Below are 12,766 nucleotides of genomic sequence, written 5' to 3'. Positions count from 1 at the left end.
AGTGGCGTAGCACTGTGTCAACGGGAACGTGGTTCCTGTCGGCGCAGTGCAGTGAAGACGCTGTGCAGAACGGAAGCACAGCAGCCAACGGGAGTTACGCAAGCTACTCTGAGAGCATGCCTTGGAAATTCAAGTCATTGAGAAGAGATGAGCCTTTAATAGTTTGCATGAAACTGATTCCATTACAAATGGCAGAAATATGAAATATTCCCTTAAAAGATATTATTTGTAATTGATTACAAATATGATCTCTGTGTACTATGTAAGTAAAATATGATATAGATTTGGTAGTGTTATGGAAATTCCACGAGCTGTGCAAGAACATTGTGCAGTGGGTGGGCGTCTTTGTAGTTTGTGTTTGGATTTCCAGAGTACACTGCAGTAGGTTCAAGTATATGCACAAATTCCCTCGAGTAATAATACATTGTGCCTGTACATATCCATAGCATTACCAAAGGTTTTTACAGTATTTAGAAGGTACAGTAGATACCACTGAAAAGTCAACATTTGCTAACTTTCATCACACAATTACCTCAGGTTTTCCCCACTGTAAGCATTGTGACCTCTGTATACACAAAATTCATGTTGTTTTTTGAAAAGGTGTATGCATTTCCTCCCATCTGGGGTTTAAAAATGAAAATAAAAAACTCAAATAGCTATTCTGAAAATGCTAAAGCCTCCAAATATAACCTAATTTTAAATCAATTGGGACAAGATTGTCTCCAGTCTCATTTTTTCACATGATTTGGGGGACATTTCCATTATGATTTATGAGTGGGTGCTCACGTCCAAAATGAAAGAAGAATAAAGAAAAAGTAGACAATCAGTCGGTCTAGCTTAGGCATTTCTAAATGTTACCCCAAACATCCCTCACCCCTCTTACTACATTTATAAATCTGTGTATGCTTCTTAGGGTCTGAAGTACTGCGTGCAGCCAGTATTATATCAACAATGTCGTCGACATTGGCAGCATTGTAGATGTTGTTTTACCCTTGAACAATTTCTCGTTAGACGCAAGCAGTCTTTTTTTTTTTTAATGTGAATCATACATATCTTCTCTTGCCTTACTGATTCTCTCTTTTTTTAAAAACAGACACGCTTAAAAGAGGATACTAGAAGAAAAGTCTCACTTTCTATTTAAACTTGATTTTCCGTTTGCCATAATATTGGTGGAAAATGTGGTCTTTTTCTAAGACAACTTTTCAAAACTCATACAGTGTATTAGAAAAGCTTTTAGTGATCTTCTGAAAAAGTCATTCTTTTTATTGAGATAGCTTCTCCTGTTTGAACAATATTTATTAGTATTATCAAGTCAGAGGTGGTAACATCTGGTTGATCAGCATAAATGGTTAGGCTCTGTGTGGAAGCAGTTTTGCTATTCTGATAAGTAAAACCATCCAGCTATTTTCTCTGAAGTAGTCACCAACTGTAATTGAAGAAACTGAATCAGCCATTCGTTATCATTTTATTATTAAAAAAATCATTGATATGTCACTGCAAACAGCAGTTTACTAACAGCAATTTCCTCCCCTAAGAATTTTATATTCTTTGAGGGTATACATGGGGCTATATGTTTCTTTATATTGTCTCTATTACAATGGGGTCCAAATTGCTAATCCCTCTCCAGATCAAAATTGAGACATATTGACCATTCAGTTTAGGGAAGTTTGCACTGCTGTGCTCTACCTGTTCCAGAGCTAAACTATTTAAATCTCCCTTAAAATTTGTTAAAAATAAAATAATCACTTAGTATTTTTGAATGACACTTCTATTGTCCCTGTAGCCAGCTTTGTCATTAGCAGAGATGCAGGGTAGTGAAAAAATGCAACATTCATAGGATTTGGGAATAAAACACTCAATTTACAGATTTAATTTCATGTGGTGGTTATCCTTTGGAAGACAAAATATCCAGTTGTGGCTACAGGAATGTCCTCCTTGACAAAAGTAACTGTGTATGCTAAATGAATCTCTGAAGCACGTGTGTAACCTGTTGAAGAAAAGGGAGGCATAAATGAACTGTCTTGGCTGCCTTGCTCTGGTGAAGGCTTGGTTTAATCCTGCAGACATGCACTTTTCCTGCACAGAATTTAAGGTTCAATATGTAACTTCATTTAGGATCTCCCTTTCTGTGCTTTTGCTGTTCTGAATGCTGAAACACATGCCATAAAATTTTGTTTGAGAAGTCAAAATGTAGCTGCTAGTCCTGTCTCTCTTTCTTATTACATGGTTTGTGGTTAAACAGCTAACAGTACTGTCTTGTAACATTATACAATAGCTACACTACCTGACCGCCAGCGTCCTCCCTTAGCTCCTGCCAAGCCCACACAGGTGCGAAGAAAACCTTTGCCTCTAAACACAGTGACTGGTAAACCAGGTAATCCAGGTATGTCAGCCTTTTCATTTTCAGTTTTAATGCTTTGGGTTCCTGTGATGTGCTCAATAACTTTAACCGCTGTTGATAATCATGGGACTACAGCAGACTCAGAACTTCACAGGATCAGGTCCTTTTTCGTTAGCTGAGGCAAGTTCTTCCCCCTTGAATTTCCTTGAATGTCTATTTTGTACACACAAAGGATACAACTGATGAAGCACAGGCTGAATATGACTTGCAACTAAGTTACGCTCCTGAGATGAGCATATCTAATGCTCTTTTGCCTTCACACATAAGTCCAGTTCTTCTTCAAGTGCTTGCTCATGTCGATTCCTAGTAGGTGTGTGCAGCTGCACAGTTGCCAGAAGGTTATTCCCCTAAAGGTATCTGTTGAGTTGGCTCTAGTGCCCCCTGGAGTTGAGCCCTCATGGTGCTGTATATAGGGCCCTGCCGACCTCTTCCATTCATTTTTACTGCCCATGATGGTCGCTGGAACATTGGTCTTCTCTTGCTTCAGCAAGCCCTTCCCCAGTGGACTTTCAAACTGTTACCTATAAATAGTTTAGAAAAGTAGTGTTGTTTTTTAACAAATCAGTATAAGTAGAGTACTTAGGACCCTGCTTATCAGGGTCAAACTCCCAACCCCACTTTCCCGGAACTGAGGCATGTCTCAATCCCATGATTTCAAACTGTGTGAGGCCTGCAAAAAGCCTATGTCCAGGAGCGATCCCCATACAACCTGTCTGAAGTGTCTGGGAGAGACCCATCAGAGGGATCGCTGTAAAATTTTCAGGGGATTCCGCCCCAGAACAAAAAAGGAAAGACAAAGACTAAGGTACCTCCTGATGGAGGCAGCTCTCCGACTGCACTCAGAGCTGAGCCCAGCTGAGCTGACACCCAGCACATCAGCTTTGGTGCAGAGAGCACCAGCGTCAGTAAGAGAAACAACGGAGCCAAGAAAGGACTCTATGTCCAGAGACACTCGGCACCATCACAGATCACCGGCACCAAGGAACGCCTCACGCGGAGAGGTACTGCCCACAATCCCTGGTACCACACAAGGAACAGAAGAAAGCAGATGGGCACTTGCCAACGTCGAAACCAACTGAGTGTAAAGGCTTGAGTGGTGTGTGGAACTCGAGACCACTCAAGTTCCGTGCTCTCGGGCACAGTACCATTGACTCCGGCCCCAGGGAGGGGTTCTGTCGAGTCTGGTGCCTTTGGACTCCTCACCCAGGGAAAGTCACAAGGAGACATTTCAACTTTCCTCCACACCAGAAACTTTCAAGGTGGCTAGGAAGTTGATAGAGCTCATGGGACCGCCCACATCCCCCAGATGTGACCAAGCTCCAAATCCCAGACCACAGGTAACTCAAAAGCACCCAATGCTATCTGGGGCAAATCAGCCATGATGCTGTGGTCACCCTCTCCCTGGCACTATCCGGCACCGCACCATCCTGGTCCCCGTGGAGCGAATTGTCTGCCTCCAACTCCGAAACAGAGTCTTATTCTTCGAGGAGAAGTCGGCACCGATTGGAGAGGCAGCATCAGAGAGTTGACATGGGACAGCCCTTACCCATGCCTTGGCCAGCACAAAAGCAAATGCCAGTTCAATGACCGTTTTGGACCCCAGGGCGTTCTGCCAGGGTCAGAGGCTGTACTCTGGTCGGTCGCTCTCACTTGCTTCCAACAGCAAGTCTTGCCCACCTCAGTCGGTCCATGAGCAGCAGCACGGCACCAAACATGGCACCAATGAGGAGCACCATGAGATCCTCTGGGGGGACAGGGTCAAGAGTAGTTCCTTGCACCTGCCAGAGTTTCATCTTCTTTGTCTCCAGACAAAGCAGTGGTGGGCTCCTCAGCAGTGCCAGTTGTGGATGACAGTAGGGCTCATCAAGAACATTTGAGGAGGCTGGCACAGAACTTGGGGCTCCAGGTAGAGGAGGTGTCTGAGAGCGCTGGTCCCATGGTGGACATCTGAGCCCCTGCAGGATCATACAGGATCGCATTGCCATTGATAAAGACTATTCGAGACACAGCAAAGACATCACAGCAAACTCCAGCTTCTTTGCCTCCTACAGCAAAAAGAGTGGAGAGTAAGTATTTTGTACTCTCCAAGGAGCATGAGTACCTATAATACCCTCCACTGGGGTCACTGGCTGTGAAAGGCAAGGCCAACAGGGCCCCATGCCAAAAGCTAAAGATGCGAAAAAATGGGATCTTTTCAGTAGAAAAGTGTATTCTACTAGAGGGCTCCAACTCCATATTGCAAACTAACAAGTGATCTTGAGTAGGTATAATTTTAACTCTTGAGGGTCCATGTCCAAATTCTCAGAGTTGATTCCATCAGACTCCAAGGCAGAGTTTGCAGCCCTTGGAAGGGGGTAAAATAGTAGCGAAGGCCTCCCTACGGGCAGCACTGGATATGGCAGATGTAGCAGCCTGCACCATGTTATCCACGGTAGCCATGAGACAGAGCTCTTGGCTGCAAGCCCCGGACCTTACACATGAGGTCCAACCAATTATTCAGGACTTCCCCTTTGAGGGTCCAGCACTGTTCTCAGAACAGACAGATTCAAAACTTCACAACCTCCCAAGTCACCTGAGGTTTCATACCCTAGCACCACAAAGGAGGCACTTCAACCACAACCCCTATCTCAGTTTTATCAGTCCCAACCCAGGCAGGACTACAACCAAAAGTGGGGCAGGAATTATAGGAGAAGGCCCCCTCAGCCTTCTTCCAGCCAAGGACTCAGACCTGCAAGGAAGTCCTCCGGTTCCAAACAGAACTTTTGAGGATGCGCTTGAGGATGGTATACCAATTCAGAACTCTGATCCATCACCCCTATATTTGTCAGACTGGCTGTCCCACTTCTACCATGCCTGGGCCCAGATCACTTCAGATCATGCACAGTAGAACTGAGATACTTGCTTCAGTTCAGTTGCCTCCCTCCTTCCCACTCTCCCCGTCCCTCTTCTGCAGACACTTCTAAAATTAGTAGTGGTGAAGGAGGTTCCTCAGGCACTAAGGGTCAGGGGGATTTACTCCTGCTACTTCCTAATCCCGAAAGCCAAAGGCGATCTCAGACCCATCTTGGATCTTTGAAACCTCAACAGATTCATGAAGAAGCTGAGATTCCACATGTCTTGGTTTCTTTGGCCTCCATTATCCCCTCCCTGGATCTGGGGGATTAGTATGCTGCCCTTGACTTGAAGGATGCATATTTCCACGTATCTATCATTCCAGGTTACAGAAGGTTTCTCCGGTTCATAGTCAACCAGACCAGTTCACGGTCCTACCATTTGGCCTGTCTGAAGCCCTTTGTGCATGGCAATTACCTCCACATTCCTGAGAAAATGAAAGGCGCAAGTCTATCCATAACTCGACGACTGGCTGGTCAAGGGACAAACCAAGGTGCAGGTGGAGGCAGATGTGGAGGCAGATAAGATCAACCTTTGACAAGTTGGGTCTCTTGGTCAACGTGCAGAAGCTGATTCTCACTCCCACTCAGAGTATAGAATTCATAGGGGCAGTGCTGGACTCGGGCCTGACTAGGCCAAGGCATTCTTTCCAGAGTTGCATTTCCGGACTGTATGCTCCATCATAGAGGACTTAAAACATTAGCCCACCACCATGACTTGAAACTGCCTGAAGCTACTGGGTCACATAGCAGGATGCATGTCGTAGAGCATGCAAGACTATGTCTCCGTCCACTACCGGCATGGCTAGCTTCAGTGTATCATCCGACTCAAGACAACTTCATTGGTGGCTCAATCCGCAGTCGGTCTGCACAGGAGTCCCTTTCTCCACAGATAGAAGTAATCAAACTTCCTGCTTCAGGATATATCTGTAACTGATTATTTGTAAGAATCAGGAAGGAAAAAATGTTGTCCAACATATACAGCATTACAGAATTGTTATGGGTCAAATTCCCCTGAAATAATCAAGGTGGAGATTTGCAAAGTAGTTCAGTGGGTTTAGCCACACATCTTCAATTTAAAATTAATGGAAAGTGTGTGGCTAAATCCCCTGCACTGCTTTGAAAATTGCAACTCAGTTATTTACCACTACTGGAGGCAGGAAATCAGACATATAGGACAGATTATCTATTCTAGTATGATAAATACTTTTGTGATTCCAGTATTCCTACATTTATATAGTATTATCCAATACCCACAAAAATATAAAAGGCAGACAAAATAAGAAAATAGTCGCTGAACTTTATGTAAATACTTCCAAACCAAACTGTACTTTATGGTTTATTATTCTAAAAGAATACTACACAATCTTGAGCCTGCATCCAGTAACTGTATTGCAAATTCACTAATTCTCTTTAGATCAAACTGCAAAATTACTTCTGATGTCAAACTGTGTAGCACATACCACAAATATTTGCATTTTCTAAAAGTGTGATTTTTATTTAAATAAAATCCATTACTATGGACAACATTAGATATAGTTTTATGGTTTTGGGGACTTAGTGAAAATTGTGTTCACTGAAATGTAGTATGAATGTAGTAGGTCATTGGTTTGCAAATAAAACAAAGAAATGAACAATGGCTCAATCTATATTGCCTTCATTGTTATTTCCAGATTCTGATATATTGACACATACATATTACTTTTTGGGTGGATGTAACTAGTCATGAATATGAAAGGCTGCTCTTTCTGACCAGAGGCAGGTAAATGCGATGCAAATCTACCATAGTCAGATTTTCTAATTCACCTCAGTTTTAGCCTCTGATGTTCTCTGGGGTAAAGATTGCCAGCTGTGTAAGCTGACATGCATTGAGCACTATATTCAACAGATGAAACTCACTTTGTTGAGATCTTAACCAGTTTCCAGCTAGTTTCCAGTATTGAAATGTTGGTGTTGCATCAAACTATTGCATTACCTATTTCTCCTCTTACCGCACACAAGCACAAATGCGTATGAAATGTAGTGGGCCTCCCCCTGCCTCTTCCCCCCCCCCCCCCCCCCCGACATGGCAGTAATTCTAAATCTGAGTTAATGCTGTTGGTTGATTAACATCTTTTTTTAATTTATGTTGTAATTGGAACATATTGGGGCAGTTTCATCCTTGGTGTGATTCCAGTGATTTAATGGACTCATACCAGGGATGAATTGAGTCTAGATTCTGCTCACTGGTGTAAACCTGGAGTGACTTCTTTGATCTCCAGGAGTTACTCCACATTTGCACTGACATAATGGAGAACATAATGTGTCGCATTGTCTATTTCATTTTAACTTTGTCTTATACTTAACATTAAAGTTTTCTTATGTATGTTTTGTCTGTGTGTTGAAGTCTGTGGGCTGGATTAGGCCAGGCAGTCAGAGCCCTGAGCAGAGGATTGTATTTGGCTCCCTGCAGACTGTGAAGTCTGCTCGCCTCCACCTAGTGTATCTGGTCCACTCTGTGGGCTGGTGCGTAACAGATAGAGCCTATGGCTCTCCTTTCTCTCCCTCTTCCCTTTTGTTTTGTCCTCTTTGGGCTTTGTGTGCTCCCAGGGAACAGAAGCAAGTAGTCCCTACAGTCCCCAAACAAAGGGACTGCATTTCTTCTTGGCCCGTGCAGCAATGGTGCAATTACTTTCACCCCACCTCTCTGCACATCCACACAAAGGCCAATCACCCTCTGGTTCTGTTGGTGAGATGTCTTTGCAGTAGAGCTAGCTGTATTGGGGGTATTGATGCTAGCTGTGGCATGCACTGAGTAAATACTTCAGCACATTGTGTGGCAGATCAGAAGCAGAAATCCTGGTGCAAACAGTAGACACTTCATGTCTCATCAAAAATGAACACGCCAAAAATGTACTCCTTTATGTCCACACTTGCTGTAGGATGGTGGCATTTCTTAATAATGGCTTTACCAGATATAGTAATGCTTATGCCATAAAACGTAACAGAAATTGACCCAGTGTATATCTCTTAATGCTTTGAATGATGTTTTGTGCTACTTTTCTCGGTTACATTTCTAATTAATTAAATCTCTAATTTATCTTTTCATCCTCTCTTCCCATAAATTAGAGGCCAGTTTACATATTAGCCAGTAACTATTATAGAATCCTGGATGTCAAAGATGGAATAAACCTGTTAGATCATCGGGGCCAGGGATTTTCTTCTATCATACACTTCCTAATGTTTTGTCCAGTTTAGTTTTAACTATCCCAGATGATGAAGTGTCCACCAATTCTTTTGAGTGACTATTCCACAGCCTTAATTTATCTCCATATCAGGAAACTTTTATCTCCTGATATAGTCAGCATTGATTTTTCCCTTTCACAGTTTTGTCCTATATTTCTTTCTTGTACCACCATTAGAAATTCTTATTTGTAACATGTGAGTATTATGGGATGGGTTATTGCTTAGCCATTCAAAATCTCCAGAAAGGGAGTAAGAAATTTCTATAAGCATCCTGAGAAACAAAAAAGTTTTATTCAGTAATTTTATTTCTTTACCAGTTAGTGTAGGATTGTTCCCTGTAGGGTATTCAACTAATTATATTCAATTTTTATCTGCCTATAAACTTCAGAAATCAAAGTTTGAGTGACTTAGCATTTTCTTTATATATTGGAGGCATAGCTTATATTGTTTTAGCCACAGTCTGGGCTGGTTCAATCTTTCTTGAATCCAAATGGAAAATTGTGTACCCATGCAGAGGGGGAGCTATGCTTAAAAATAGAAATAGGTGCCTGAAAACATGACCCCACTTTTCTGACTAAATAGTCATCAAAAATCTGAGTTGTGCTAAAACAAAAACAAGCTACTCACTTCTTCCATGTAGGAATTGCCTCAATGTCACAATCGTCTACGTCTCCCATGACTACTGTAGCTAAACCTACTGGAACAACCATACCTGTGAAGACAGAAACGCCAAAAAAGATGCCAACAGCTTTTGCTTCTTCAGGTAAGCGTGATAGCAGCAGTTTTGTTTTATCCTTATTTGTTTTTATCTAAAGTTAAGGGAGCTCATGTATTAAAGTTCTCTGCAATTCAGTACCTAATTGTATCAATCACTTAGATTTTTGTTGCATTCCTTCCCCAAACACTTGTTTATTTTATCTGTTTAATATAAGGTCCTCTGGATTGGGACCTTGGTTCTGATTCTGATCTCCTTACACCACTTCTGCACTGATGTAATTCCATTGAATTCAACTGACTTATTCCTGATTTGCATCTGTGAGAGATCAGAATAAGGCCCATCATCTTCCTGGAAGTCTGTACATGCCTCTCACACTTTTGTCACCAAGGGTACGTCTTCACTGACAGCGGCAAATTCACCACCATCAGATTGATCTATCCGGATCGATTGAGCAGTCAGTGAAAACCCACTCAATCGATCTGGAAGTCAGTGTGTTAAAACCACCTCCTCAAGTGGCATAGCACAGTGAAGATGCTGCGTAGAAGGGGAGTTATGAAGTCGACAGGAGATACACAAGCTACTTTGCATAGTTTGTGTAACTCCCGTCGACTGCCACCGAATTTGAAGGTAAGTGTAGACCAGGGTCTTGTCGGATATATACAACAATACCACCACAATGTGGGATCACAGCTCAGTAACAACTTGACATGAATGTGTGGCACTACACACCGTGAAACTCTCAGGAATGGAGGCTATATCTTGTGGTGCCTGAACACATTTCAGCCACTCTTTACCCCTTTAAAAAATAATACAGCAGCCAATTATAAATCTAAAAGAAAGCAGTTGGAAGAAATGAAATGTGTGACTGCACTATAACTTGTGCTGTTGGAAACTATTTAGTATCCGCCTAGTTACTCTGGTAACCCAGCCCCCTTGGATATAAAAAGTAACATGAGATGGGTCCAAGCCACGAGATCTAGATTATAAACTCATCCGAGTTTGGGAAAGTTGTGATGGGCGCATTGTAGAGTTGCAAGCTGCAAAATTTGGATCTGGATTCAGATTCTGAATGATCCCAAAGTTCAGATGTGTTTTGGGGTTTGGCTTTGGAACCTTCCTTGGGCCAAATTCAGCCCCAGTGTATGCGGATATGACTGCCCTGTCATAAAGAATGTTCAACTAACTTATTTCCCTCACTCCACAGTAACACAAAAGTTCCTGTCTCTTTACAATGATGGTGAACTGTCTATGACCTAGTCTGCTGGCAAAAGTGGGTTTGATACTAGATTTATAAGAATGCATACTGTGAATTTTCATTGTGTGCTCATCCCAAAAGCAGGTACTGAGCTCTCAGGATTGTTACTTGGTATGGCTAGAAGATCACAGGTTGAGTTAACTTCTAGAAAGTTGTAATTTCTGCTCATAACTTGGTGCACTTTTTTACAGTAATGACAAGCCACTAGATACAAACGAATAACCATCTTTCTTGGAGAGTCCTTTAAAAATGAATGAAAATATGCAGCTAAAATCAGTGTTGCTTCACTTGGAGAGTTGCATAAAGCACTAGTGCAGGTTGAAGTAATTTAGGGACCTGAGATTAAAAAGTAGTGAGAAGTGCTTTTCTTAATGTTATATAATATAATTATTCAAATCTCTTCAAATTTATCAGGCTGAAATATGCGCTTGGATAATTTCCCACTTGCGACTGCCATGATGCCACAGACTTTGATGAAAGCAAGGTTTTGCATCTGAGTGCAGAATTCGGCCCATTGTATTTACCATAATTAATATTACCAAAATGTTAACTCCATGGGTCCTAATTCTGCTTTTGCATGTGCTTTCACTGGCTTCCAGCATGCTTGCACACAGCTTTCATTGACTTTCATGGGAATTACATGCTGTGAAGACAGAATTTGGCCCATATTTGCCATTATGATTGTGGAAGTTCCTTTGAGCCAATTTAATGGTCTAATGTGCTGTCAGAGACTGAGCCAGACCGTGAGTTAAAGGATGGAGAGTCAATGGGATGCAAAAAGATGCTTTATAGGAGTTCTAAAGAGAAATCTGGATTTTTTTGCATGGACTGGATCCAACAGCAATAATGAGCTCAGTCATTTAGGTAATGATTGTCTTTGCTTTGGCAGAGAAGATAGGCTTTTATTTTCCATCACAGTCAAATTCAGGTGACTACTAGGAGAAAGCAAAAATGACAGCAAGCATGCACCTTGGAGAGGATTTAAGAAGCTCGTTTAGAATGGCAGATGAAATATGAGGTGTTGTCATTTTAATATTGCAACTTGATGCTTTTCTGTGATTGTGTCTTCCTCAGTTAATGCAACTGTCTTCAACTCGAATCCTACATCAGAGACTGATTCTCTGGGCAAAATAAGGTACAAAGGTATGACTGTAATGGGTACAATCCTTTGTTATTAGATCAGTTTTCATATATTTCCCCATCTTTGTGTTAAATTATATATCTGTAGAAGGGTTGGATTCATCATTAGAGTGCCTCCTCATGACCAAGAATGGTGTAGCAGTTCTCTCCCACTCTGGTATTCCCTGCCAACAGCCACTCTGGTCCATTGGTGGTCCATCTAGTCCACCCTTTGGCCTGTTGATGATTGAAGTCCACCCCTTCCAGGGTAACAAAACAGTCCAGCAATTTATCAGGTCTTCAGCTCCGACTCTTGAACCCACGGTTGTCACTCTCTTTTCTCAGGACTCTCCATCGTCCCTATCCCCTTTTCTGGCTTAATGATTGCTTAGCAGTGGCTGGTAGGAGAACCTGTGCCCTACCACTACACCAGGTTCTAGCCAGGGGACCATATAACCTATAACCAACAGCAAGGAATGCTCCATCCAACTCCTTGCTGTTGTTTCCTTGGATTTCTTCCTACCCAGTCTTTCTCAGGCCTTCAACCCTGCAACTCTCTGGCTCAACCTTCTTTCAGGGCTGGAATTCCCCTAACCAAAATCCCAAAGTAAAAGTAGAAACTTAAACACCATTCTGCCTTCCTCAGACTCTTCCCACTCTCTGATCCCAGGCCAGATCCACAATAGGATTTTATGTCTGTATAGCAATGTCTGTCAGGAGCATGAAAAATCCACACCCCTATGAGATGTAGCTATACTGACCTAACCCCTGGTGTAGACAGCCTAGGTTGATGTAAGGAATGCTTCTGTTAATACACCCCAAAATGATATTAGCCTTTTTCACAGCTTCATCACATTGTTGATTCATATTCAATTAGTGAACCCCTAAAACCCATAGATCCTTTTTAGCACTACTACTGCCTAGCTAATTATTCCCCATTTTGTGCATTTGATTTTTCTTTCCTTAGTGTAGTACTTTCCGCTTGTCTTTATTGAATTTCATCATGGTGATTTCAAGCCAATTCTCCAATTTGTCAAGGTTATTTTGACTTCTAATCCTTTTCTCCAAAGTTCCTGCAACCCCTCCCAGCTTGGTGTCATGCACAAATTTTATAAGCACTCTCTTATCCAAGTCATTGATGAAAATATTGAATAGTA

The 12,766-nt window shown here is 42.1% G+C and overlaps 1 protein-coding gene across 1 annotated transcript in view; it reads left to right on the top strand.

The window, feature by feature from the left end:
* ABI3BP (ABI family member 3 binding protein) overlaps positions 1–12,766 on the top strand; it is a 252,722-nt gene that overhangs the window by 199,729 nt on the left and 40,227 nt on the right. Inside the window, exons 43-46 of the mRNA XM_067546154.1 lie at positions 333–335; positions 2,276–2,383; positions 9,158–9,292; positions 11,565–11,633. Coding sequence (XP_067402255.1) covers positions 333–335; positions 2,276–2,383; positions 9,158–9,292; positions 11,565–11,633 — 315 coding nt within the window. The remainder of the gene's footprint in view (positions 1–332; positions 336–2,275; positions 2,384–9,157; positions 9,293–11,564; positions 11,634–12,766) is intronic.

Source organism: Emydura macquarii, unplaced genomic scaffold, assembly GCF_026122565.2.
Source record: "Emydura macquarii macquarii isolate MOO-44397 ecotype Brisbane River unplaced genomic scaffold, CSIRO-AGI_Emac_v2 contig_1119, whole genome shotgun sequence".
Taxonomy (NCBI): domain Eukaryota; kingdom Metazoa; phylum Chordata; order Testudines; family Chelidae; genus Emydura; species Emydura macquarii.
The sequence above is the reverse complement of the archived record's forward strand: the minus strand, read 5'-3'. Positions and strand labels throughout refer to the sequence as shown.